Source organism: Andrena cerasifolii, chromosome 9 (genome assembly GCF_050908995.1).
Source record: "Andrena cerasifolii isolate SP2316 chromosome 9, iyAndCera1_principal, whole genome shotgun sequence".
NCBI lineage: Eukaryota > Metazoa > Arthropoda > Insecta > Hymenoptera > Andrenidae > Andrena > Andrena cerasifolii.
The window spans coordinates 8,862,303-8,888,536 of record NC_135126.1 but is presented as its reverse complement, the minus strand read 5'-3'; the positions used below and the strand labels follow the sequence as shown (position 1 = coordinate 8,888,536).

The window sequence follows — 26,234 nt, the reverse complement described above, 5'->3', positions numbered from 1 at the left end:
TTTATATATATAAATCGACAGTACAACATCTTAAGAATTTTCAGCTAAATTTTCATAAAGAAATTTGAAATATTTTCGAAGTTATATCGTTGAGAAGCAAAGCAGGTCATGCGATCTGCATGTGTGTACGCTCGGTATTGATGGGAAATACGCAAAAAACCATTTGATTTTTCGATTTCCGATGATTGAACGAGGTGCTACATTGCACGGCGCTGACACCTAAGTAGGTATCTTTTTAGGGGTCTTTGATCGGCCAAAAAGTTAAGCTGTTTGTAAAGATTTTTTCTCAGTAAATACAACATATAATGAAATAAATATTTTTGGTATTTATTAAGCCACTCTTATGTTATACAAAAAAATCAAAAAGGATTTTTGCAATTTGTTTTATTTGTTTTTTTACAACGTCAATATGGCATCTAAAAAAAAATTTCCAGAGGTATTCTTAATCTGTATCTTAATCACCTACGCCGTGAACGTAGCTCTTTTTTAAGTGCCATATTGACACTGTAAAAAAACAATTAAAACAAATTGCAAAAATTGTTTTTAATTTTTTTTATATAATATAAGAGTAGCTAAGTTTACTCAGAAAAATATCTTTAAAAATAGCTTAATTTTTCGGCGGTTCAAAAAGTAGAATAACCCCTTAAGGTGGGTACTCCTCCGCCCTCCATAAAAACAACATAATTCTTTTTTATCACAATACAGAAATGCAGAATTCTAGTGCAAACATAGATTAATAAAATATAAAAAGTTTCATCAAGATATCTTGTATAGTTATTTAGAAAAAAAATCCTAAAACTCGCAAATACCCCTGAAAACAACGCTCCATTAACTACCACTGCAAATGTCCCGACGTTACGCTCTGAACGTACACAACAGCATCTCGACGAAGGTGAGCGAGGCAACGTCGTCTCCAGCGATCAAGACCTCCAGTGAAACATCCCCATGTCCCTATCGCATATTACAACGAATCGAAGGGACCGATTAAACAGAACGAGAACGACACCCCGCGTAATACATTTTTAATTCCACCAGGCGCATTGTCAGGCCCCGCGCGGTATCGCTGACGGATCTATGACGAGATATCGCGTAGGCGCATCTCGGTCATTAAGCCTCGCGCTTTTTGCGAAGAATGTCAAACGATCCCTATCGGTGCCAAATGAGTGTCATTTGCCAGCGGCTCCGCGCCATGGGATACAAAAGTATAAAACCCGCCCGCATCCCGCTACTCCCGTGCGCGCAAGTGGACATTTCTCCCTCTGTTATTTCCCCCGTCGTTGAACGTGCGCGCGTATATCCGTCCCCGTCGACGCGCGAAAATACGGGAACGCTCTCGGCCGCCGCCGAAACGGAAGATTGCACGACAGCGAAAATGGAAAATATTAATTCCGGCTCGGCCACGCGGCGCGCTCTTTTTCAGCGGCGCACAATGCCGGGCAATACACTCGGGGCGCCAAGCTTCCGGGCAATTAACGGGCCGTTGTTTAAAATATTGGCACTCTCCGAGGGAGACGAAAATGTATCGATTCACGGGAAAGAGAGGGGGGGGGGGATGGGACGCGTTTCCATTTTGGATCTGCTTGCACGCCGATGAATATTAGCGGGTTACTACTAATGCAAGGTTTTACGAAATGTCAGGGACTCGATGGAAGCTGAAAAGAAAATTTTACGTATCTGTGTCGCCATCTTTACGTGCACGGTACATTTCACGCGGTAGAGTATGATATTCTGAACAGCAGGTGCTGGCGACTGAGGTTTCGAGAAATCTAAAGAAGACTGGATTTTTTACTGTGTTTACGTTTTGATAGTCGATAAGTTAGATTATGAGCCTACTGTGAGTGAAAGTCTAGTCGCCATTGTGTTCCATTTAGTACTACAAAATGTTAAAAAAATAATAGATGGCGCGTGCATCGAAAAGTGTATTCCGATTTAACGGGTTTAAAAAGAAACATTGTAAAAAGCTCGGGGCCTCTTAAATGTTTGACCCGTCACTGGCTGCGAAACAGAACTTCTCATGCATACAGTAACGAATTTACCCTGATATATATATATACGTAATCGGCGTACATATCGATGTAATTATACGTAGTCGAAAGTAATCCCGAAGCGAAATCAACGCGTAGCATGCTCGATTCCAAGATGGCCGAGCCGACGGTATTAAATTCCGAACGAGCAATTCCGAGGACCACGGATGCTGTCCGTCACGATCGCACCCGTTCCGATACGTTCCGAGAATCCATTTCGCCGAGGTTAAAATATTCCTGTGCTTAAACAGCGAGCTGCCACCGAAATGTGCTTATTATTAGCCGCGGCACGCCAATTTGCGCTTATTAATTCGAATTATCGCTGCCACGTGGGTGTCCGGCACAGGATATTAAAACCTCTGACCCATGGCAGGATGAATCGTGCCGAAGTTCATCGGCTGTGCTTTCTATCGCGGCATGCATCGCCACCACCGAAGCAACGTATGCGAAATTCACTTACCCGCTAAGAACGCAGCTCGGCACCCACAGCCGGGATCAACAGGCAGCCTCGAAGCTTCGACGTCGATGAATTACGATGCAGCGAGCCCGACGAACGCTCCGGCGACGACAAATTAGATGCCATTAAACGATCCGTGGCGAATACCCCGAAACCGATTAACCGGCGTCCGTCGACCCGCGTCCCCCCTCGACTTTTTAGAAAATCACCTTGCTAACAGCTCGCCTAACGGTCCACCGATCACCACCAACGACAACGATCGAGGTTTCGCGGCTGTTTAGACGCTTCGCGACCACTGTCCCACATCAAACTGTTCGCGTGATACTTCTGAGCAATATTATCGAAGAAGTCGCACGATTCGCCGAGTTCTTCACTAATTATAACGAACGAAATGACAGACTAACTCACGTTCAAAGAATCACGTCCCGCGCACTGCCACGCTAACGAGCATGAGATACATAGATGGCGAAGTGCGTGCTTTGTTACGTTTCCATGGAAACTCTAGTGGATCATTTACATGTAATCTATTTATGACAAATTCGTACGGCTTGTAAGGCGCTAATCCACGATGAGATTTTACCTGCGAGTTTTCTATCACGAGAGAAAAATGTCAGTGACAACAAAACGTAAGTAACGGAAACAGAAGAATCATAATAGTGGACATTAAAATCTCACGTGAGACACGATACTTTTGCTTCATCGAGGATTTGCACTTTTAGAATATTGAAATTATAGAGTTTTAAGAGATTCTAGTGAGAAACGTCGAGGACAGTGGTACTTTAAAAACGCACGTAACTATTATAGAAGATATGTACATATTAACTGGAGAGGTTAATTAATGGAAACGATGTTTTAATGGTAACATTTCATATCACTTGACGCCTCTGTACTACCTAGAACTTCCTACCGCCTAATTTGATTCTAAAAATGAATTCAGACCTCGCATTAAATTCGTTAACAAATAATCCACGAATGATAATTATCGAAACAGATACGCCACCAATAGCGCGCGGCGAGACGTGCTGTCGGCGCCATCTGGCAGAGCAACGGGGAAGAACGCAGGCGAAGCAGTCTTACCATCGGTGCGGGTACAGCCGGAAACTCATAAAGGTATACATCGAACGGAGCCACGATGATAATAATAATAATGATGACAACAGCGACAGATGTAGGACGCGTTTGAATCCCCGCCCAGGAACGCCCTCGAGGAGGCTATTGGCCCGATAACCCTAGTCCGGGAAAAGGCTGCCATGGCCGGCAGAGCCTGGCGAACGATCCAATCAGAGCCCGTGTCGGCCAAAACAAAAGGCACGCACCGTCCTCGAGAGGGTTGCAAGTCCCTGGAACAAATGAATACGGCGAAACCCCCCTCCGGGGGTGTCGCGACGGGTAAGGAGGACCGGGAGGGTGGCGACGGATCCCGGAGTTTTTGATGTATTAAACCGTGGGCTCTACGTGACACCGAATGCTAAGTAGACCCTTTCGAATACCGCACGCTCGGATTCGAATACTCGCGACGAGTAACCCTCCCCCGGGCTTTATTACTGCCACTACCCGCCGTTATTATTATCATCGTCATCGCCGCCGTCCACGAGCGCCCGTGCTCGTTATTATCGCTCCACCCGCCGTCACATAAATTAAACCACCAGCTCGAGTCTGCCCCACCGCGACTATGATCGCCAGATAAGATTCACATCTTCCGCTAAATGCCCCCCGTTTCACGGCTTTCAAACACCCACGGCTCTGATTTACTCCGCCAAATAATTCCAGCGTGTAATCAAAGACTTTCTTAAACGGGTGAATATTTCTTTTTAGATTCGTATCTCCACTTCTGCATGGTTTGGTAGGTGCAGTGAGACGAGAAAATTTCCTTCCTAACGTCCCCCACTTACCAGAAAGCGAAATTCATTACTGTTTGTTTACAGTCTTCTTCTTATTCCGCCGATAATCGTTATTCCCTCTTGAGACCTATAATTTGGCTTACCAATTGACTCCTAACGCGGGTCAATTAGGAAGAACCAGGGCGCCGTAGCGGTGCGCGACGGCCGTGGGCTTATGCTTCTTCATCTTCGTTTTCGGCCGTTCTAAAACTGTCTGGTCACGTCCTGTCCAAAGTCCTTCTGGCTACCGTCTCCTGCTCTGTTAATCATTTCCAAAAGTCAAGAGTATCCGAGAGCAGCACGCGTTATCTGCGATCTGCTCGGCGATTCTCGACGCTAAGGTGGCCTGTGTAAATAGCCACGAATTTACCTTAAATCGTTGAGACCCATCTAAAATAACTTCCCAAAGTACATCTTAGCGGACACTTAGAAACGAGTTTCGGGAGCTAAAACTCCCCATCCGAGGTTCTCCTATCTTGGCTCTATCAGCGAGAAATACAAATTTTTAAGGGGGGTTGCGCCTTGTTGGACCGAGAAATAGGTAATTCTGTATGAATTTTTTGTACAAAAACGGCTCGACAAATTAGTTTGAGGTTTGACAGGCTGTTTGGTCATTCTACTTTGATCGGCCGAAAAATGAAGCTACTTTTAAAAATTTGTTTCTCAGTAAATACAACATATAATGAAACCAATCTTTTTGGAATTTATTAAGCTACTCTTATATTATACAAAAAAAATTAAAAGATTTCTTTTAATGTGTTTCAAATGTTTTTTTTTATAGCGTCAACGCGACACCTGCAAAAAACAGGCATGTTCGTGGCGTAGGTGATTTCCCGGCTCAGGCTTATCTGAACCAAAAAATTCGAAAGGATTCTTAATCCGTATGAGTGTCGCTATAGCTCGTAGCTCAATTAACAATTTTTGTTGAGAAATAACAAAATGGCGCCGGTCTAAAAGAAAATGTTCCCCAAAGTGATGTTTTCTCGAATGTTCCCGAGAAAAATCTCGGTTATTTTTCGACAAAAACTTTTAATTGAACTACAGGCGATGGCGACACTCATATAGATTAAGAATCGTTTCGAATTTTTTGGTTCAGAAAAGCCTGAGCCGAGAAATCTCTTACGCCACAAACATACCCCTATTTTGTAGGTGTCACGTTGACGCTATAAAAAAAACATTTAAAACAAATTAAAAAAAGTCTTTTTAATTTTTATTTGTATAACATAGAAGTAGCTGAATAAATTCCAAAAAGATTTATTTCATTACATGTTGTATTTATTGAGAAAAAAATCTTTAAAAATAGCTCCATTTCTCGGCCGATCAGAGTAGAATGACCCCTTAAGGTGTCTGGGATAAACTATGTTTCTCAGGAATAATAACCGAGGTAAAAGAAGCAAGAAATTCCCCGTGAATTCCACTCTGTTATTTGCCAGGGAGGCTGCATTGCCCGGCGTCCGGCAAACGTGACGAAATAAACGTGCCTGTAAGGACGCAGAGTGTGGAAATCAATTTGATAGACGAGTGTACGCGTGCCGAATTACCTCTACGTGATGTCGGACCGTTTCACCATTTTCGCCATTATATTAACGACGAGAGACGAACACGCCGGGGCTGCTCGACTTCCCAGCCCCGGCAACGGTTACCGCGCGTATCGTAATGTTACCGGTGACGAACAATGGTAACATCGCGATCCAGGGCACGTTTCCACCCCGTGGCGAGGCAAATCGAGGAGGAGGCGGCGGCGTCGACGCCGCTGGCAACTGTACCTCGTTAATTGAAGTCCGCCGGAAGACGGCCATTTTCCAAATTTCATACTTTAGGTGGCCGTCTTCCCCGGGCGCGATAGCGTCCTACAAAAGTGTATTTTTTCCGCGGATAATTCGGCCACGTGCTGGCTCGACAATAAAATTCTCCAGGAGCCTGAATTGGTCTCGTTTCATCGCGATCGTCCAGTCCATTTAAACTCTACGGTGGCTCGTTCAATCTTCTACGGTAAGCGTCTTCGTTCTAACGTAAGGCGAGGAGAGTCGTCGACGCACCAAGTTACACGCGATAATTTCCAGGGCGCGGGGGTGTGAGTAGCTCCTTGTCTTTCCCAGTCGCTAAACACCGACGCGACTCCCCCGCGTTTTACAGGACGCGACGGTCGCGGGGTGACTTCATTAAAAGTACGTGGCAGCCCGCGAGAGTGGAAATGTCGATTAATCTTCTGTTTTATTTTTCGCGCTCGATATAATCCTTGACGGAACAAGCCACTAATCCGGGCTCCTGTCATCCGTCCTGGGGTTTTCTGCTGCTCCATCCGACGGATGAGACGGATTACAGCTCGTACCAAATTAACCTTTGTCCGCCCCTCGCCCCGCGGCCAGCCTCGGCCGAGCCCTGATACGTGGAGTTTACACGAGAACTCACTCAACCGGGCGCGATAACGCGAAACTAAAACTATCCTTTGGGCGACACAACAGGTGTCCATAGAGCCTCGATATGGATCGACAAATCTTCCGGTTTACACGGCGCGCCTCGTCGAGTCCATTTGCCGCGATCAATCCCGTCGCCTCGACACGCCGGGCCGTGAAAGCGGATCCCTCGGAACGATCCTGGAGAATTCCGGAACGACGGCCAGGGTCGCCTGGATTCTAGCTAACCCTGGTCAGCGCGAGGGTGCGGAGAGCCGAGCGTCTTTGACGCGTTCTAGCTCCGCGAACTGGCACAGTTCCCGCGTAGAGGAGATCGAGGGCACTCGAGATTCCGTGGATTTTATCGGGATGCAACGAACGTAACGGCGGTTAGCGCCTGAGCGCAATCCGAAGTGTCTCGAGTGTTCTTGACTCCGATAAAATCCACACCGGTGGCCACGAGGGTCGAAATCCTGAATAGAAAAATGTCCGTCCGGGGTTCATCCGGCGCGTACAAAATGGCGCCCCCGAGGGGTGGTGCGCGTGTATATTCCAACCCTCGTTCCAGCCCCTACGATCCGGGAGGGTGACGAGCACGTAACGTTATGTAACCGTATACATGCCTAAGATCCTGGAGGGTTGTCAGAAAATCGGGCTTTGTCGCCTGGCCATGTGTCCCTAATGCGACTCCCGCGGGGGGTCATTTCTATTCTATTTCCCTTTCACGGGGTGTGTCGAGCTGCCTCCACTCCCCCCCGCGCGCAACCGCCCCCTACCAACCTCCGCTCTTATCGCGTATGGTAAATGCATCACGGAGACCCCACAAGGGTGCTCTCTGCAGATTGACGTAAAATCAATGAACGAAGTCAATGGGTCTGCCGCTCGCTTGTCCGAAGAGGGAGGCAGCGAGGGAGTATTATAGGGGCTGCGACGCCGAGTGTACCCTGGATAATGTGCTCGTTAATTACTTAGTATCGCGGCTGGAAAGCATCGGTAAACGGCGCGAGTAACTTCTCCCTGCGAATCCGCGTAATTACTACGGAATTTCGACTTCAGCGCGGCCGTGCTACCCCAGCTGAATAATGGGGAATGACGCGCCTGATTAAAGCAGGACTGTCACTCCTGACGCGTCGCGTCACTGCGGCGGCCCTCAAAATTCGCGCGGAACGGTAACTTGTAGAGGTCCCTATTTCACGTGTATTTACATACACGTGTAGTAAACGTATCCGAACTTCAATCCGTGTAATTTTTAATACACGGATACCCGTGTATTTCTGTTCACGGATACCCGTGTAGTTCTGTTCACGGATATCCGTGTAGTTCTGTTCACGGATATCCGTGTATTTCTATTACACGTGTGCACTTATATTTAAGTTGGTTTGTCACGATTAATTTTGCGATTGCTTAGTTTGTATATCTCTTTTGTCTGTTTAGCATTGCACGAATGGTCTCACAGATCTAAATATGAGACTCTGCAGTCTGCCCGCACGCAAATGCTTACACACCTCCATCGCATCACACTGAAATTTTATTTTATTAAAATAATTTAATTTTTTTACTTTATTACCTGAAAATGTCGATACTTTAGTTTTCTTGTACCAAAATAGAAAATTAATAGATTCAATTTTATTATGAAATTTTATTATGCGTTGATTGTTGTTACCCGTAACCTGAAGATTAGTTTGTTTTCGCAAAAGCGGGCCAATATATTTAGATACCTACTCAGATATTCACACGTCGAAAATTACACAAATCGAATAATTATTTAATAATTAATATACGCGTAGGTATAGTTGTGCAGAGAAATAGCATGGTCGTCAAATACCGCCTCGTACAATCGACTAATTAGAAATATGTACATACTTTGTTGTCACGTCGCTAACTATCGATGGCGTCGAACTCAGGACCGCGGGCATCTTTCAGTGTGATGCGATGGATGTATGTAAGTATTTGCGTGCGTGCAGACTGCAGTGTCTCATATTTAGATCTGTGAGACCATTCGTGCAATGCTAAATAGACAAAAGAGATATACAAACTAAGCAATCGCAAAATTAATCGTGATGAAGCAATTTAAATACACGTGCACACGTATAATAGAAATACTACACGGGTATCCGTGAACAGAAGTACACGTGTACTTATAATCCGTGTACCTACACGTGTATTAAGAGCACGGCCTTTTAATTCCTTGATACACGTTACACGGGACACGTGTACACGTGTATTTAAATACACGCGAAAAGCCACGACCTCTAGCTAACTTGCGATCACATTTATTATTCGTATTAAACGAAGCAAGGAGAATCGCGTGACGGGAGCTTTCTCCTTTAAAATGGAGAATACGTATGCCCGTTCGCGTCTTCCCCAGGGAAACCTCCCCTGGGCCTTAGGAAACTATTCAACGGGTAAGAATTTCACGAGAAGCGTAATGGACAGACATCAACTAGCAGAAGAAATCTCTGTTTTAATGAAACGCGCGTGAAACCAAGAACTTCGCCGTCAGTTAGGGATAAATAACTCTTCCCTCCAGCAGAGTTTCCATGGATGAGAAAGGAACATGAGTCGGTGGAGCTCGAATGGCAAACGCTTGCGAAGTAGACGTGAAAGAATAATCGCTTAATGGCCGCGTTAGAATGGAATCCCTTTCAGCCGGATCGAAGAAACGCGAATTATAATTGAAGTTTAAATCGTTGCATAAGCGTCTGTTGAAAACCGTGGCTGCCAGTGGCGAGAAGAAGCGGGCAGGCTAATCCGGAGCGGCTGCAGGAGGAAACGTTCCGTAAACTAATTTCTACGGGGGTTTATTTATATCCACTGTACGTGTAATCGACCCTCGGCTACCGTGAGACGGAAAGGAGGCAGCAGCGTTCGCCTCGCGTCCGAAAAGTGGAAGAGTCATCGTTGCTAACGAGACGGCGGACAGCCGAGGTCATTATTGACGTTCCTCCTTCGAGGATACCTTCGTTCCTAGCGACAGACATTATCGCCATTGTCGGTGCCCGCCGATTGCAGATCACCGCGTTATAATACAGCGCGATCGTTACCGTTAAATTGCACGGCGCGCTTCGAAATCACCGGCTGCCCGTTGCCGTCGCGGAGCACACCGCTGGCAGGTCTCGAGGAGCTGCGAAAGAAAATCCAGTTTCGCCTCTTGGCGCACGAAGGAGCGGAGCAACTGCTCGCCGGGGGGAGGAATCGCCGAATGGAGGATCCCTCTTATTGCGGCTTTTGAATTTAGATAGAAATCTATCAGAGTGTCACGAGATCCGATAAATGCACGGTCCATGACATTTCCTCAATCTCCCGAGGAGCAGAGGCGGTCGCGATGATCGGCGCGGCGAGGATCCGCCGCCGGATGATGTCCCGTCGCTCTCGGCCAGAGTTTTCCTCGGAAATGAAATAAAAATGACGACGAAATGCTCTCTTCCGAACAGGTAATTCCCGGAATTTCACTCCTCTTTTTCCTCCGCCTCCCGCGCGAGCCGCCGCCTCATCCCTCTGTCCTTCGCAGAGGCAACAACAAGGGTGCCCCCATCAAGCCACCCCCACCGTTCTCGCGCCTGCTCGCCCGTCGCTGCCGGATTGCTTTTTGTTTCGTGCTTTGTGCCTCGTCCTTTGTTTCCGCGAGTCGCCGCGAGGAAATGACAAACAAATGAGCACCGTTCCCTATAACGTCTACGCTCGTCGCCATGGCGATGCCACCCCGGTGATCGGCGTTTTTAACTCCGAATTCTAGGGAACACGCGAGATCGGCGCCAGAGGATCGTTCGTTTTCACGAAGCTCCGCTTTTTGCGAATTTGCAACGGGGTGTTAGTTTTAGGGAAATACATTCTTCCCGTGGCGCATCGAAAGCAAAATGGTGGCAGCCCTGCGGCCCCCCTGCGCGACGTTGGCTACAACAGCGCGGAGGGAATTGCCGCAGCCATGGGGGTGGCCCCCGTGTGTGCCATTCAAAGTCGATGAGTAGGTGAAGCCATGAATTTTTCTCTCGCCGGTCTCTGTAACTATCGATTGTGTTTCAAAGTCGATTGTGCCTCCATTATGCCCGCGGGCGAGGGAAGGAGGAGGAAAGGAAGAGAGGACCCGGCCGCTCCAGCCAGAAGCCGTGGGGGTGAACGGGGAAAAAGTGTGCGAGGGAGAGAGAAGCCTAAAGTACGGAACGTCCAATTGACTCCGCCATATTGAGTTTGGTTCTATGGGCCCTCGAGTATACAGGGCTCTTGGAATCGAGACACGTTATACGATGGTCCGCCAGTAGAAGGAGCTTCTAGGGTAACTTCGTTACGGGGTTTCTACGTGACCAAAATCCCGGTGGATACGGAACTGCTGCGTACGTACGATACGCGCCCCACAAATCTATATCACCGAAAACACTTGCCAACGCGCGTTTCTCTTCTTTTTTTTTTTGTCTAATTCAGAGAAAGACGCGCGCTCTCCAGAATCCCAACGATCGATCAAGATTAGGGGATACCGGGGCTAATTGTTAATAACTCTGCACCGACGTATGCTCTACTGCGGAACGATTTACTGTAGAAAGAAGTCACTTCCACTGTGCCATGTATTTAGGTCCGGCCACGCGATCGCATGTTTTTTAACTGTTATCAGCGTTTGTCGAGAAATTGACTACGCGAGTCAATATTTTTTCTTAAAGATTTTATTTTTTCACGCTCTATATAGTTACGATAGAATAAATGTTAAGGGACTATTTTAAAGTTTGTTTATTAGACGATCTATCGACGTAGTATTTTTGTTTATATATAAATAATTGAAGGTTATATAGATTATCGAAGTCAAAATGATCGGTTGGGGTGGTTGACTAATAACGTTAATAAGGTTTAAATTGTTATTTCGTTATTCAGAAAGCGATTTTTATTTTCCCTTAAATTTCACTATGTTAGAAATACATTATAATGTATTTTTAAGTGGAAAAAGTGTTCAATTTATTATTAAAATATAACAGAAGGAAATTAATATTTTATAATGAAACAACTCTTGTGACATTGTGTTATTTTATTACCACTGAGATAAGTTTCTAACCACATTTTCTTAACCGAATGTACCTATAGTCAACCTACCCCATGCTGTAAGTCAACCAACCCCGATCATGGGGCTGGTTGACCAGCATGCAAAGTGTTAGAAAAACATTAAAATACCTTAACTGTTTTCACATCGAGTCAACTTTATTAATTTAATCAGATAGCCAAATGTATGCTCTATTAAATATACCAACCGGTTTAATGATATTTCGTCCACATAATTTATAAAAAATCCAAAAGTGAAAAACTAGCCTACCAGACCCGGTCTCCCCTACGCCGCGTAACTACCGTTTACTTGGGAAGTATCGCCCACGGGTTTACTGCCCAGGACTCGCCTGCAGTCCCGACTGGGGCCTTTGTGAGTCCCCGCTCGCGATATGTATCAAATTATCCTTGTAATAGAAAATGGCGGCAACGTTACACCTACCAGGTGTTGTGCTAGGCGCCAAAGAACGGTCCGCGCACCACGAGCGACACAATGAATTATAATGCCCTCCGTGCCGCATACAATAATGTCCCGACAATAGCGTTTCTGGCCCACAAAAGGTGTTGCTTTAATGGGAGTCTGGTTACACGGCGAGACCTTTTAACCATCGTCGCCGCTTTCCCGCGCGTGTAAACAGCCGCGCGCGATCCGATCTTTCCCCGTGAAAGAGACACATCTTCCGAGGTCAAGAGCGCGACACAGGAGACCACGGTTTTCGATATTCTGTGCCGCCTTTATCCGCGAGCGGCTCGAGACATGCGCCCGGCTACTTAAGGAGGCGCGACGGCCTCGCGGAGGAAAACCGTGGATCGGGTCGCGCCCAGGAATTCTGTAACACGAAGAGGACGATCGGTATCTCGAAACGGCTGGCGTGGAATCCTGCGGTTTGCGATTGTCCGCGGGGTGAACTCGAACTGCGGGAGGAGGAATTGCCGCGCTGGTTTGGCGCGACGTGTTTTCCGTCGGACGGGCATCTCTGCTTTCAAACGGCACATTGACAAGGGTTCGCTGCGCGGGTCCTTTGGCGTGGAAATTCATTTCGAGCTTCTGATCAATCGGCAGAATTTCTTTCACCGGTTGTAAAGACTCGCGGTGTTTTTACACGCTTTGGACTTTATCGAGGGAGGAAAAAAGGGAATCTGCGGGCAGAGCAGAGAATGACCGTTGACGCGGCGGTGCTCGTCGGTCTGCATTAAAGTGAACTTGCACTTCAAGGAAGCACATTGGAGCGCAAATCAAAATGCAGTCGCTACCGGAAGAGTACTCGAGCTGCTCGAGGGCCCTTCGCTATTACTGCTGGAGGACTTCGCCAGTGCTTGACGAATCACTCACTAATTGCGTTCGTGACATGGCCCAGAACTAACAAATGGTTTCTTCGCTTGGAAAGCGTCGACTATTTTTTTTTTCCTCCCGGCCCGTCTCCTTCCACCCATACGCGCCCCTGCTGTCCGCAAATTGCGAACAATAAAGGAGCCGTGAGTGCACAAAGCCGCGGAGAAAACGCGAGCCCGTCGTGCGTGGCTTCTTAACGCGAGAGAGACCCGCGATTTTATTAGCGACTTTATTAGACACTGGTCGATTTAATTTTGGAAACAAAGGCACGTCGCTCTCCGAGCGAAACGTCCGACAGACTGCCCTCTCGATTATACCCCATTAGGACGATGGGGAGTAATCGTAAGACTCTCGTCGAGAGTCTCATTACGAATCAAGGGCCCCTTAATGGCTCCTATGAAACTTATTGGCCATTTAACGCCGAGGACACGCCGAGAAACGCTGAAAGATTGACGGGCTCGAGTGCGAATTTTCTTGTCAATCATTCCGTCCTCCGCCGCGACATTTTCCACCCCCCGAACTCGCAAATTGTGCAGGGTCGGCGAAGCAAACTTTTGTGCAACTGCGGGGAGTAGCTACAAATTAAAAGATCAAATTTCAACAGCTTAGAAAACAGTACTGCCCTCCTTAATTAAAACGTCCATTTTCCAAGAAACGTTGAAACGTTTGAAGTTCCACGCGTCTTTTACCTTTTAAGTAAAGTTAGAAAACCCTCCGTGCTTCGTAGAAATCTAGAGACAGTCTAATTTATTTATTTATTTAGAAGGACGGCACAGAGAAAGAATAAAACTTCAGTTTCCTCGGATGTTTCGAAATGCTTGGACATTTTAACTAAGGAGGACAGAGAACGCGAAGAAAATTCTAAAGAATGGTGAAATGCCTTCCGAACTCCCAATTGTGGAATTCCACGCGCAGCAGAATCTCCAAGTGTGGTCAAAATTCACGCCCCGAAATTCTGTGGAAAGTGCATGCTTAATCGGCGATCTCCAGCGAGTCTGTCGAACGCGTCTGGTTGAACGAACCGAGCGTCGCGGTTGTGCGATCGCTAGCTAAGGATTAGAGGAAAGAAGCGGTAGAAAGGGAATTATTCGAGGAGTGCGCAGTGAGAGGTAAAGTCGTACTATAACTCCGTTACGTGCCGCCGAGCGAACGTCAGTCACATCGCGCTCGCAACCGTATCGTATTTTCATTATCATCAAATTGGACACGTAGCACGGCCACGAATTTTAACAATGGCAGCCTCACCATACTTGCCTACGTACGCCCGACACCCTTTATACGTTCCCCTTGCGGAAACGCGACGTCTCCATGGTTACAACATTGAAACCCCGCTAGGGGATGACAAAATGGAGAGGCGCATTACTCGGGCCCGACAAAGGCGAAGTAGAATCGAAGAACTCCGTCGGCCGACGGCCTCGCGCTGGAGGAGCCCAGGCGCGTACACAGAGGCGGGCAAAGTTTCGCGCTAATGCGCCCGCGCGATGATTAAAATCGCTGGCAGCGAGCGTTCCTCGAAAAAGAGCGGCGCCGGGCGCTCTCGATACTCGTCAATTAGCAAATGCTTCCGCGGAGATTTACCGGGGAAATTTTTCTAGCGCCGATTAAAGAGGCGGCCAGATTAAACGGGGGCAGCCGGAGACGGGGCGAGCTAAAGAGATTGGCGCGGAGGAGAGTCTGGACTCAGCGGATAAACACGGACAGTCCCATCGGAATATTCCCATGCGGTGAGGACCGGTTGCCAGACGAAGGCGCTAACGGAGCGCTGTGTGCAACCGCGGACTTTTTCCATGACAAAAGGGGGCGAGATGACGATCGCCTCGTGTCCGCACGATTTGCGTTAGCGTCGTTGAATGGCGCCCGCATTGACACTATCTGTCATCGGAGACCCTCGAAGCCGTGGGTACCGAGGCGAGGACGTGACGTTTGACAACGTTCCGGCTGGAACAGGACGAGCAGCCCCGAAGATCGTATCTTCTCGCGCTTCCTGGTGTATGGCAGGCTGCCCTCCGCCGGGCTCCTAGGCTCGATAGGCTTCCGATCATTCGAATACGACGGACAGCCACTCCTCGCCGCGGAAACGAAAGGAAAAACCAGCTAGAACGCTGTCCGAGGCCGTCCCTGTAAACAAAGGAGGATCGCGCAGCAAAATGGCGACTCGATACGCGGGCGTCTAATCCCGGATGAGACCGTGAGACGACGGATGTGACGGCGGAGGAGGGTGACGGCGGCGGGGGTGGAAGCGGGAGGCGACGCAGACACATCTCTCGGATTACGTCTTAACAAGCTCCACGACGTTCATTTGTCTTATCCGCTCTCGCTAATGCGACAGCAGCTGTTGAAATGATTAATTCACCGCGAGGATGCTCTCCTACGCCTTGCTCGCGTCGCTCGCGCGAACAGCCGAATCCGACTTTCCATTACGGCCTCGGTCCCCGATTAATCAACTCCCTTATCGCCGCTATAAATACCGGAGAATGTTTAATTAAACATCGTCTCGCGGTAACACTTGTTTCCTGGGAACGCGCGGAGTCTCGCTAACGACGGCGCAACTCCGCTTCCAGGGGGTGTGTTCGGGGTGGATGAAGGATTCTCGCGAAACTAACCGTTGCTCAGCGGATAGGGACGGAACGGTACTTAATATCGCCTGGCAGCAGTTGAATCGCTCTTAATTCAATGATAATTCATATTTTAGTGGGCAATTCGTTTGGAGGTAAAGAGATAGTATTCGTGCTCCATGCAGCAGAAGTTAAAATCGTTGAAACGTGCAAATTTTTAATTAGGACTCGGAAAACGTAAGACATGAAAAAATTGGGTTACTGGAAAAAGAGTTTCTAATATCGCCTGCTCAAGAAATATTTATTAAAACCTGGGCGGTATTAGGTACATTCGCCCTACTTAGGGTGACCGTACCTAATATCGCCTAGCGAATGTTAAATCGCTGACAATTGAATAATAATTTATATTTATTCGTCTCTCATGTAGCGTAAGTTAGAATCGTTGAAACCTACAAATTTTTAATTAGGAATTAAAAAACATAAGCCGTGCAAAAATAGGGTGCTGAAAAAGTACAAAACCTAATATCGCCTACTCAAGAAATATTGATTAATTCATGTATACATGAGTTTTTAAATCATTTCCACATGTGTTTTTATTATTTCTTGCTGTATAAATGTTTTTTATCCATCTTTGATTTTTTTTTATTACAAAAATATAGATATAGGATTTTTAAAATATTTTATATTTTACTTTATATTTTCTTTCGCTTGCTCCGAGCATTACATCGAAACCATTGTTCTCCGGTGGGCGGTATTGAGAACACGCATAGGTACTGCTAAAAGATAAACGGCTCTTTCGTTACGAAAAATATTTCAATCGATTTAATTCCTTAAGTACATCATTAATTAGGTGTTTCTAGTAGATATTCTTGCATTTGCAGAATTAGTAGACTCACCTTCTCCGAATGTGATGTAAAATTGTGGCAGTCCAACAAATTTTTACGCTATTAAGATTCTCTAAAATACTTCCCCTTCTGTAATTCTTGATCACACGACGCTGCAATTACAGTATGTCTTCCTACATATGTGTAGGTACTAATTCAGTGCATAACCGATAAATCTTAGTGCTTACTTTGCGAGGTATAGCGATATTATTATAATTATTATTATTTATTCACGAGTAAAGACCTTTTAATTTACAAAATCATAACGTTAACAAAGAGGCAATGTGAAAGGAAAGAAAAGAGAAGAAAAGCTAGTACATAAATAAACAAACAATAATAAAAGAAAATAATAGAACTAATGAACTAATAAAATTAAAATTAGAATTAAAATTAACTAAAATAAGGAACAGTCACCTAGGTACAGTCGCCATATGCTGCTCTGCATTTCGGGATTAGGACTCGATGCGTCCTAAATAAATAAGTACGTGGCAAGTGCTGCTCGAGAGCGAGGGATACTAGACCGAGGCGAAAAAGGGAGATTGTAACATTTATCCTGAAAAGAATTTCCAGTTGCTTTTATTGCGTTCTTGTATCGGGAATTTGAAAGTGTTAGGAGGTGCCTGCGTTGGAGACACAAGCGGCGAAACCTTACGAGTGACTCTTTATACTTTGTCAAAACAACGTTTGCTCGCGGCGCGAAATCCAATTGGATTAACTTTCGATTTCCATTAACCACCTGTCATCGGCGTGCATGGGGATCGGTAATTGTTACCGATCGATGACTAATCCGCTCCGGAATCGTTAGTATTCGCTGCGCAAGGGCGCTAACTGACTCGATTATGGGCCGGGGCCCGCGAGAACAAAGGACCACCAGCGCGACAATTGAACATCATCGCGCCGATATAAAGTTACAAATGCGAAGGGAGAAAATGAGAGGCGAATATTAAGTCGACGGGGTACAAAATGGCCGTCATGGAGCGGGGAAAAAAAAAATAGGGATGCGTTGGTCTCCTCTCGCTTCTACGCACCGCATGCCGCTTCCACCGGCTGCGGCGCGCGTGGGGTAGAGATACGGCGCACGGCGCAGGCGTTCGCCGCGCGATCGAAAGCCCCGCCCGGTGACTGCCTTTGTTTAATCCACCGCTACCTACGCCCACGACATGTGACCGGCAAACTATGCGAATTTGCCTCTCGACGGGATCCTAATCTCGCGCAACTATAGGCCGCAGATGCCGGGAACCGTGTTGCAAAGGGGCATTCGATCGCGTAAAGTATTCCTTGTAAGTTCGTATCTGCAGTTTAGCCCGGGCACTTTCACCAACGATGAATCATCATATGTATAGCTTACCTTGAATATTGTTGGTCACTTTAGAATATAAATCTTTAAACATTTTCTTGAATATGTACTTGAGAGAATACGTATTGAGAATGTTTTATTTGTAATTGACGTACACGTATGTCAGAAATGGGGATAAAATTAGAGCTTTTAAAGTGGTTAACTGAAATAGATTTATAAAGTCATGGCTTGTGTTTGGTAGCGTGGCCGAGCGGTCTAAGGCGCTGGTTTAAGGCACCAGTCTCTTCGGGGGCGTGGGTTCGAATCCCACCGCTGCCAATTTTCCTTTTTGTACTTTATATAAAATCATGTAACAATAGGAACCTTTATTATCAACGTATGCTTCGGTCGTGATCTACATTATCGACACCACAAACGAGGTATAGCATAGACTTATCACAAATAAAGTATAGGATAGGCCTATCATCTGATGTAAGTTTGTGCCACACGCTCGCAGTTAGATGTTGAAACTGAATTCGATGAAAATTGCTACGATAAATGTAAATGCGAATCGATTTGGATCCACGCTATGAAGTATTTACTTAGTTACGAATTTGTTTAAAAAAGACAGTACGTCTGTAACTAACAAGGGAAGATACCGAATCCGAAAATTCAATTTTTGTTCGCTTAACACTATACTCATATTCTGGGCTCGGGCAGGCATAATCCAACAACACCTGATTATTTCACACAGGTATTTTTATTTCATATAGAAAGTACAAACACTTCAAGTTACATGCATTCTTACATTCTACCAAAGTATTGCAAGTTAAAGAAATTCTTATATCTAATTAGCATATTTGACAATCGCAGCCATCGGCTCGGTTCTCACCGATTATCAGGTCTCACCGTCTCACCACGAGAATCAAATTTCCATCGATCTCCCTGTACATGAAAAGCTTAGCCTACTTAGCCAAAGAGATAGATGGGAACGAAGTTCCAGAATAGTTGCAGCAATATATGTAGAAATATTTAAAAGAATAATTTGCCTTCTATGTTTGGAATTTTAACGAATTCATTCCTCTTGCTAGTGGGAAGGGTGTGTATGGTTTACAAGGGCTCGAGTAATTATTATATATACAATTATTGGTACTCGTAAAAAATTTCACAGCAACTTTGGACAAGGCTTTAAAGAACGAGATTTTACTGTAAATTTCTGTGTTGACCAGGAAAGAGTAATAATTTCTCTATTGTTTACCGGATCCTATTTGCCTCGAGAATTCTCGTTCTTTTAAAGCCTTGCACAAAGTTGCTGTGAAATTGTGAACTTGACGAGTTATAGAAAGGATCCCAGATCCGCATTACCATTTAAGTGTCACATGCAACGTTACCGGTGAAGTCTCGAAACAAATTGTAACGCTCCACGTGGGAGGAATTGGAATTCAACACAGAAGACACAAATTGGTCGATTATTCAGGAAGCAACTGTTATAAATAGATGATGTTCAATCATGCCTCGGATTATATAGCAATTTTTTCAGTAAAGCATTACGCACCTCGCTTTAATTCATGGAAGTGACAAGCACGACACAAGTACAAAGTACGAAGCCGCGTTTCGTGTCAAATGTATCATTTTTCCGAGAAATCACCTTTCCCCTCGATCGAAGGCGCTGCTGATAGATGTCGTAATACTTTTGAGAAACGAAATTTCTCGGAATGTGGATACACCTGAATCGAGACCCACTGTCAAAAATCTTTTAACCGTTGAGCATAGATCCGATAAGAGGCTGGCTTCTCACGATGACCTCTGCGATCGCATGTATCCAGTCGGAAGCATCAGCCAGTGATACATTGTCAGTTTCAACGAAAGCATACAGTTTTCGATCTACATTTGGTTAACCCAGTGTACAATATCGATCCGTATTTTCTTGATCAGATACGAGAAAGCCATTTGATCATTCTACGCCCTGTTCGTGAGGACGCACACGTGCGTTCCAAGCCACACATATAAATACGCATCTGAATTGGGTATGATCTGTTTGCTTACAGTAAGTGTACGATTCGAATGAACCGAACCCGAAGGAGCATTTAAACGTGATAAAAGAAGAATTTGTCTGAATAATTACGATTATGAATGAGAAGATCGTCCACGTGTCAACGGGGGAAATGATTAAATTACATTTCCTCTCTTTTATGTACGGCTTGTACTTAATAATGAAGCGATTTCTTAAATGGGTCTGGGACCCGAAAAAGTTCTTCATGATGCAACTGCGGGATAAGCCCCCACCGTGTCTGGTAGACAATAACTTGGGCACGCATTCTTATGTAAAAATCAAGGTAAGTCAAGCGTTATAACTGTTTTTGTTGATTTAGTAGCGCGGGCGAAAGAAATTTAAGTTTCCGTCGGGAGTCGAGAATAATATGCAAGAATAGTCGACCTCTGATAACTCTTTACGACATACTTAACAGCCTGACGCACACGGCCGATTTCGATCGGTAGAAGCGATTTCAATATTTGTTTAATTAACGGATGTTGCAAACATCTGCGCTGATTTCTTTCGTCGATCTCGAAAACAATTAAGTAATTTGAATCGCTTGCAACAGAGGTGTTATTAAATAAATACAAATATGTATTATTAAAAATTTAATTTTAGAAATTGTTAAGCGACGAGATTTATTTAGATCATGAAGATCATGGAAATGCAAATTTTAATTTCTCATCTAGGGTGTGAAGTTTCATTATGTGGAAGCTGGGAATAAGGAGAAGCCACTGATATTGCTTTTACATGGATTTCCTGATTGTTGGTTATCTTGGAGAGAGCAAATACCGTGTCTCGCTGAACATTACAGGTGTGATTTACTCTTCTTAGCATTTTAATGTACCTACAGAAATACCTGTTTCTATAACACTAATTTTAATATTCATCCAGGGTAATAGCGATAGACCTGAAGGGATTCGGCGATACCGATAAACCAACGATTAAACGTTCCTATAAAATTGAAATCTTAATTGAAGAGTTGAAACAGTTCATTTCGACTATCGGAGTGAAACAGTGCAGTATAATTGGTCATGATCTAGGAGGTCTCTTAGGATGGTACATGGTTGCCCTATACGGGGATATGATTCACAAATTCGTTGCAATATCCTGTCCACATCCTAATTTTTATTGGACCCGGGCACCTGGAGATTCTGCGTTTGACTTGAAGTATGTAAGCTAGTCTTTCAAACTGTGCTGCTTCAGTTGGACACGTGTTCTTATTAATATTACTATCCAGGTGGATGCACTTCAGTAGACTACCCTTTCTTCCCGAAATCGATGCTCTTAAGGAAGATTTATCTATCATAAATGAGGTATTTCAACATCTTCAATTGAACCACACAAACACAGGAAAAGATTATGTAGAAGCATACAAATATACATTCAGTAGGAAAGGTAAATGAAGTTAAAATTTTAATTCAGTATGCTGTATATATGTACGCAAAGAAATTACATTAGCAAAATTGTTTTCTGCAGAGGATTGGACTGGAGCGATTAACTATTATCGGAATCTTCCTTTCATAAGACTCAACACAGATTCCTGTGAACAGATCTGCACCAGAACCTTACTCTTAGTTGGTAACGTGGATCCACTTGTAACGATAGAAAGTATTGTACAGAGTTCGGAGTATGTAGAGAAATTTAGCGTGAAAGTGATCTCCGGGGCGCAGCACTTTCCACACCAGCAAAAGCCAGATGCAGTGAACAAAGCAATTTTGAACTTCTTTATGGGTGAGTTATATCTTTTATTACAAAAATTCTAGAAACTTGCAATACAATGTACGTTTTATATATTTTTTCGTTAACTACGTTTCAGATGGAACAAATAACATAGAAAAAACACCACCTAAGAGTATTGTGTCTTCTTGGCTGGGATCTTTAAGCAATACCGTAAAGTATGGCAATCATATGATTGATACCGTTCATAAAAAGACCAGTGGCGTAGTGAATGTGTTACCCAGTAAAGTACTTTACCTAGGACAGACTACAAGTTAGTATCTATCCGGTAGTAAATACACCAACAGTTCGAATTACCGATTTTCTATCCAGGTTCGCGCGTTTTAAATCAAAAACGAAGAGAAATAAGTAATACAGTGTTATCATTTTAAACTCACACAAAAGGCTGACTAATCGCTATTTATTTTTTAAGGATAAGATTTTGCGTAAGAAACTCTGCTATTCTATGGATGAACATATACTTGGTATTATATTTCTATATTTTGATCTTCATCCATTTAATAGTGTACTATCATTTTTAGCCATAGTATTAAATCTCGCGAAGATCTGCATTTCTGTACGAACAACGGAACAGATAATATATAGTAATGTTAATTTGCATGGAGTCTAGCATATAACGATCTCTTAAAACTAGATTGATATACTTATACTACATATTATGTTTAATAATACTGCAAATACCTGATAAGACTATTTTTAATAGAATATTACATACATTTAACAAAATAATTTAAAAAGATATAAAGAGTTGAGCTGGTTTAATAATTATATGAATAGACCATATATTGTAAAATATGTACACACATTTTATATTGTCACGTTCTTCCTAAATTTAACAAGTTTGATTTTTGAGATTGGATTCCTTGATACTTTCTTGTGGTTTGCCTATTTTCTGTAGAAAATGTTAATATTTAGATTACGGTACGCAAAGATTGTTAATAACAGTTATTGGGTTCATTGCTTTATACGTACTTCCCAAAATTTTCACCATCTTCGAGAGTATCTGGTAGCTTACAGTTCATTGTTTCTGGCAATAATAAGCATAATGACGCACCAACTAACGGTCCAACTCCGAATAACACTGGTGGTAACCAAGGTTGAATCTTTCCCTGTAAATGAGGAATACAATCCAACATAATATTCCGATATCGTATATAGGACGTACTCGTGAAGCGTGTAAATATGGGAAATAATTACCATAGTTGCGATATATGGTGCAATCATACTTCCAGTTCTTGCACAAATACTTCCCAGGCCAACTCCAATATTTCTAACTACGGTCGGGAATGCCTCGCTGCTGTATAAATACACCGTTGGAAAACTAATTACCATTCCTACTAGACCTAGCGTAGCTAAAAGTACCGTGGCAGTCGAATTTGATATCACAGTTAGTAAGAGCAAGCTTACGCCAGATAAAAGATTACCGCCAATTAAAATCCTTAAACGGGATACACGTGATATCAGGAACAGAACTATTATAGTTCCAGGCAGTTCAACAGCGGCTGTAAATGATGGCGAGTCTTGAACGTATATATCACTAATCCCTTGTTAAATGGGAGTGAAAGATTAAGATTACCTGATATGGCAACGTTTACAAAGATATTGCCATCGAGGTAGCCCATGTATTGTGCTAGCCCAAAGAAGCAGCTCCCACAAACAAACCAGTTGACGCATATGCAAATGGTTTTTAGTCTTAAGTTTGGCGTTCGAAACAAATGCGTGATATTATATTTCTTCTCGTTTTGCTTGACTCGACTTCTCACGTTACCTTCGTACGCGTCGATAGCGGTCTTAACATTCTCTATTGGTATCTTATTTCTGCCAGCTGCTTTAACTAAGATTTTCTCCGCCTTTGATAGTTTGCCAACAGCGAGTAACCACCTCGGCGATTCTGGTATAATCCTGTAACGTACGAAAATCTAATTCAATGGCCATAACTGGTTAATAATGAAAGAGCATTCAGCCGATATCACAAACATAGAGCATTATTGCGTGATCTCTATCACATACCAATAGTATGACAATAGAAAGATCGACGGTATAGAGACTGCCATTTGGAAACCGTCCCACGTACGTGTTAAGTATGAAATTAATGGGTTCATTAGGTGACCTAACAGGAACGGCACGTGAAAGAGTACTGACATTATTGAGCGCCATTCTACTCCAACAATCTCCATAACTGTAATTTATTAGCAAGATTAATTTGCTGTATATTATAAGTAACGATAGATATTTTTATTACATAAACTTGTCACATACGTAAAACAAAGCTAACGAGCATGGTGCCGCCTGTAGCTATAGCAGAAATCAGTTTAAATACTAGAAATAGTTCGTACCATGGAACAAATGCACTCATAAATCCAGTTAACGACTGCAATGCTATTGCAATCATTAAAGGTTTCTTTCTACCAATTCTGGAAAAAAAATTAACTCATTTATCACGAATACAATTCGTTTCTATTAATTTATAATAACATTCAGCATACCTATCAGCCATTATACTGAACACTAAATTACCAATCAGGACTCCAAACATTGTACAGGACTGTACAAAATTTGCCAGCTGCTCTCTATCGCACACCAAGTCCCACTGGAAATAGTTTAAGATTTATACGGTTGAAGCAATACAAGCTGTTAAAACGCTGAATTCACCTCAGTTATGATGGTCTCTTTAAACACACGCTTGTCGTACTTAAAGCTTGTGCACTTCTCCATAGTACCATTTCCGGCGTCTACATAGCACTTCATTAAAGTAGATTCATTAGTTGCTGACCTTGGTGTGGCACATGAAAAAGTAGTCGGGGGTGCGAGGAATACAATTGAAAGTTGATGCCAAGCAACTGGAAATTTTACGAGGGAGAGTGCTACAGCTATTACGATGTGCCATGGGCCCATAGTACCCATAGCATTTTGTACAACATCTAACGCCGCATGTTCTGAAAAAATATTTTCCCATATATAATAAGAATGAATTTAAATTAATTTAAAACTAATACATATTATAACAAATTACAGTAAAGTAACTGATTTATTACTATGTATTAAAAAATTATAAATTGACCACCATTATTATCTATTGCACGAATCGTAATTACCGCCAATTACTACGTGATCCTACCGAACCAATTAACATTGTCATAGTACCCACGTAAAATTAACGATTCTTTCCGAAATTCGATTAATATATTTTTTATTTAATTATCAAAAAACATAATTACGGCAGAAGCGGCGCCGCTGCCATTAAAGGAAAATTAATGTACGCGACGAAAGTGTTCTTAATTGGCGTGAATGTCGTTATAAATTATAGACATGTTACAAAACTAGTGCAATGTGTCAACGTTATTGGACATTATTAACCAATTGATCATCATGTAGGAATCATAGTACTTGACAATTTGAAAATTGTTCCACATGTTCTACAATTTATTACAAGGTTCAAAGTCTTATTTATTCATGAATATAGTTTTCACAGTATCATGACCCAATTAAAATTTAAATGCCGAGCCATTTATTAATAGGTCATAGATTAATCACTATAAGATAAGGGTGATTGAAAATGTTTATTTATAATTTGCATGCATGCAGTATCCCGTTTTCTAATACGCAATTCTAATTCTTCGTAAACATATTATTTCGTTGTTCGTTTCTTCCTCCTTCGCGGCAACGCGATAATTTTATTTCGGTGTCTTAAATACCCTATTATATTTTCCGAAAAAAGTTACCTGTCAAAAAGTACTAATCTAATTGTAAGTAAGAACGTGTGATACATTGGATTTTAAGAGATTTTCTTCGTTAAGTTTTGAAACAATGTTAATATATATTTCTACACCCATCTTTCATCGAAATATGGTAAAATACAATATTTACAACGTTTTGAAAAAGAATTATTACTCGTGCTTCTGTTTCGTATTCCTCATATAATCTATTAAAGAAACAGGTTGAGTTTAATCGTATCCCTTTAACAATATGTTTTCTTTCGAAACAAAAAATCGTAAGAATTGTTTTGGATAATCTTTGAAATTCCCATTGTATTTTTGCTTGGGTATCACGATGACGCAATTAAAGGCGCGCGGATAGTACTACAAACTTGAATGTATATTTAGACGTGCTCACCTTTCGAATACTAACACGAATAAATGCTGCAACTATGTCAAATGTATCTACTTACCTTTCATCGCCTTTTCCAGCATGATGTTTCAGCCTTTTCTGCCGTAATTTCTTTTAATCCGTACTGTTATTATCACTGCATAATGCTGCGCGTGCTAGAGTGCCCCAAATATTCGCCGACTTTCGCATCGAGGGACTTAAGCAAACTAAAATATGTTCAAACCCTACATTTTATCTGTTTTAACGACAGATATCAGAGCGGATGAAAACATCAACTAAAAAATGTCTTCCTTATCGATACGTGTGATAATTATCATACGATATTTACGGGATAATTACCATAAAATACAGTTAACATCTTATGATATTTCACACCACGAGCACTAAAATACCGACTTTGTAAGAAAGGAATGATATCGATGCCCACTCTACGTTTAAGAGCGGCGATTCTACGAACTATATTCAATTGAAACACAGAAGTGGGCACAGTTACTTTTAAAGTACAGCGGCAAGATACCGAGCTAA

The 26,234-nt window shown here is 43.4% G+C and overlaps 2 protein-coding genes and 1 non-coding gene across 4 annotated transcripts; 2 read left to right on the top strand and 1 right to left on the bottom strand.

The window, feature by feature from the left end:
• The first annotated feature begins 18,084 nt into the window (after positions 1 to 18,084).
• On the top strand, positions 18,085 to 18,166 carry Trnal-aag (transfer RNA leucine (anticodon AAG)). The gene has a single exon. It is a non-coding gene; the product is annotated as a tRNA-Leu (tRNA).
• A 1,233-nt stretch (positions 18,167 to 19,399) lies between these two features.
• On the top strand, positions 19,400 to 22,456 carry LOC143373125 (epoxide hydrolase 4). The gene is made up of 7 exons (XM_076820057.1): positions 19,400 to 19,679; positions 19,876 to 20,163; positions 20,552 to 20,676; positions 20,757 to 21,032; positions 21,103 to 21,260; positions 21,342 to 21,596; positions 21,682 to 22,456. Exons 2-7 carry the CDS (start codon positions 19,957 to 19,959, stop codon positions 21,858 to 21,860), a joined length of 1,200 nt encoding a protein of 399 aa, XP_076676172.1. The 5' UTR covers positions 19,400 to 19,679; positions 19,876 to 19,956; the 3' UTR covers positions 21,861 to 22,456.
• LOC143373123 (organic cation transporter protein-like) lies at positions 22,281 to 26,083 on the bottom strand. Of its 2 annotated transcripts, XM_076820055.1 has the most exons (9): positions 25,771 to 26,082; positions 24,255 to 24,538; positions 24,089 to 24,192; positions 23,862 to 24,016; positions 23,613 to 23,781; positions 23,179 to 23,504; positions 22,800 to 23,104; positions 22,575 to 22,711; positions 22,281 to 22,494 (listed from the first exon to the last, which is right to left on the bottom strand). In XM_076820055.1, exons 1-9 carry the CDS (start codon positions 25,790 to 25,792, stop codon positions 22,488 to 22,490), a joined length of 1,509 nt encoding a protein of 502 aa, XP_076676170.1. In that variant the 5' UTR covers positions 25,793 to 26,082; the 3' UTR covers positions 22,281 to 22,487. The 2 variants fall into 2 exon arrangements, with proteins under 2 accessions (XP_076676170.1, XP_076676169.1); XM_076820054.1 differs by having other exon boundaries at positions 22,281 to 22,711; positions 25,771 to 26,083.
• Positions 26,084 to 26,234: the final 151 nt, after the last annotated feature.

Coding starts and splice junctions, on each gene's coding strand:
- LOC143373125 (XM_076820057.1), top strand. CDS start 19,957: ATGAATGAGAAGATCGTCCACGTGTCAACGGGGGAAATGATTAAATTA. Junction 20,164..20,551: donor ATTCTTATGTAAAAATCAAG/GTAAGTCAAGCG, acceptor TTTCTCATCTAG/GGTGTGAAGTTTCATTATGT. Junction 21,597..21,681: donor AATTTTGAACTTCTTTATGG/GTGAGTTATATC, acceptor ACTACGTTTCAG/ATGGAACAAATAACATAGAA.
- LOC143373123 (XM_076820054.1), bottom strand. CDS start 25,792: ATGCTGGAAAAGGCGATGAAAG. Junction 24,539..25,770: donor GCTGGAAAAGGCGATGAAAG/GTAAGTAGATAC, acceptor ATATTTTTTCAG/AACATGCGGCGTTAGATGTT. Junction 24,017..24,088: donor TTCAGTATAATGGCTGATAG/GTATGCTGAATG, acceptor TTTTTTTTCCAG/AATTGGTAGAAAGAAACCTT.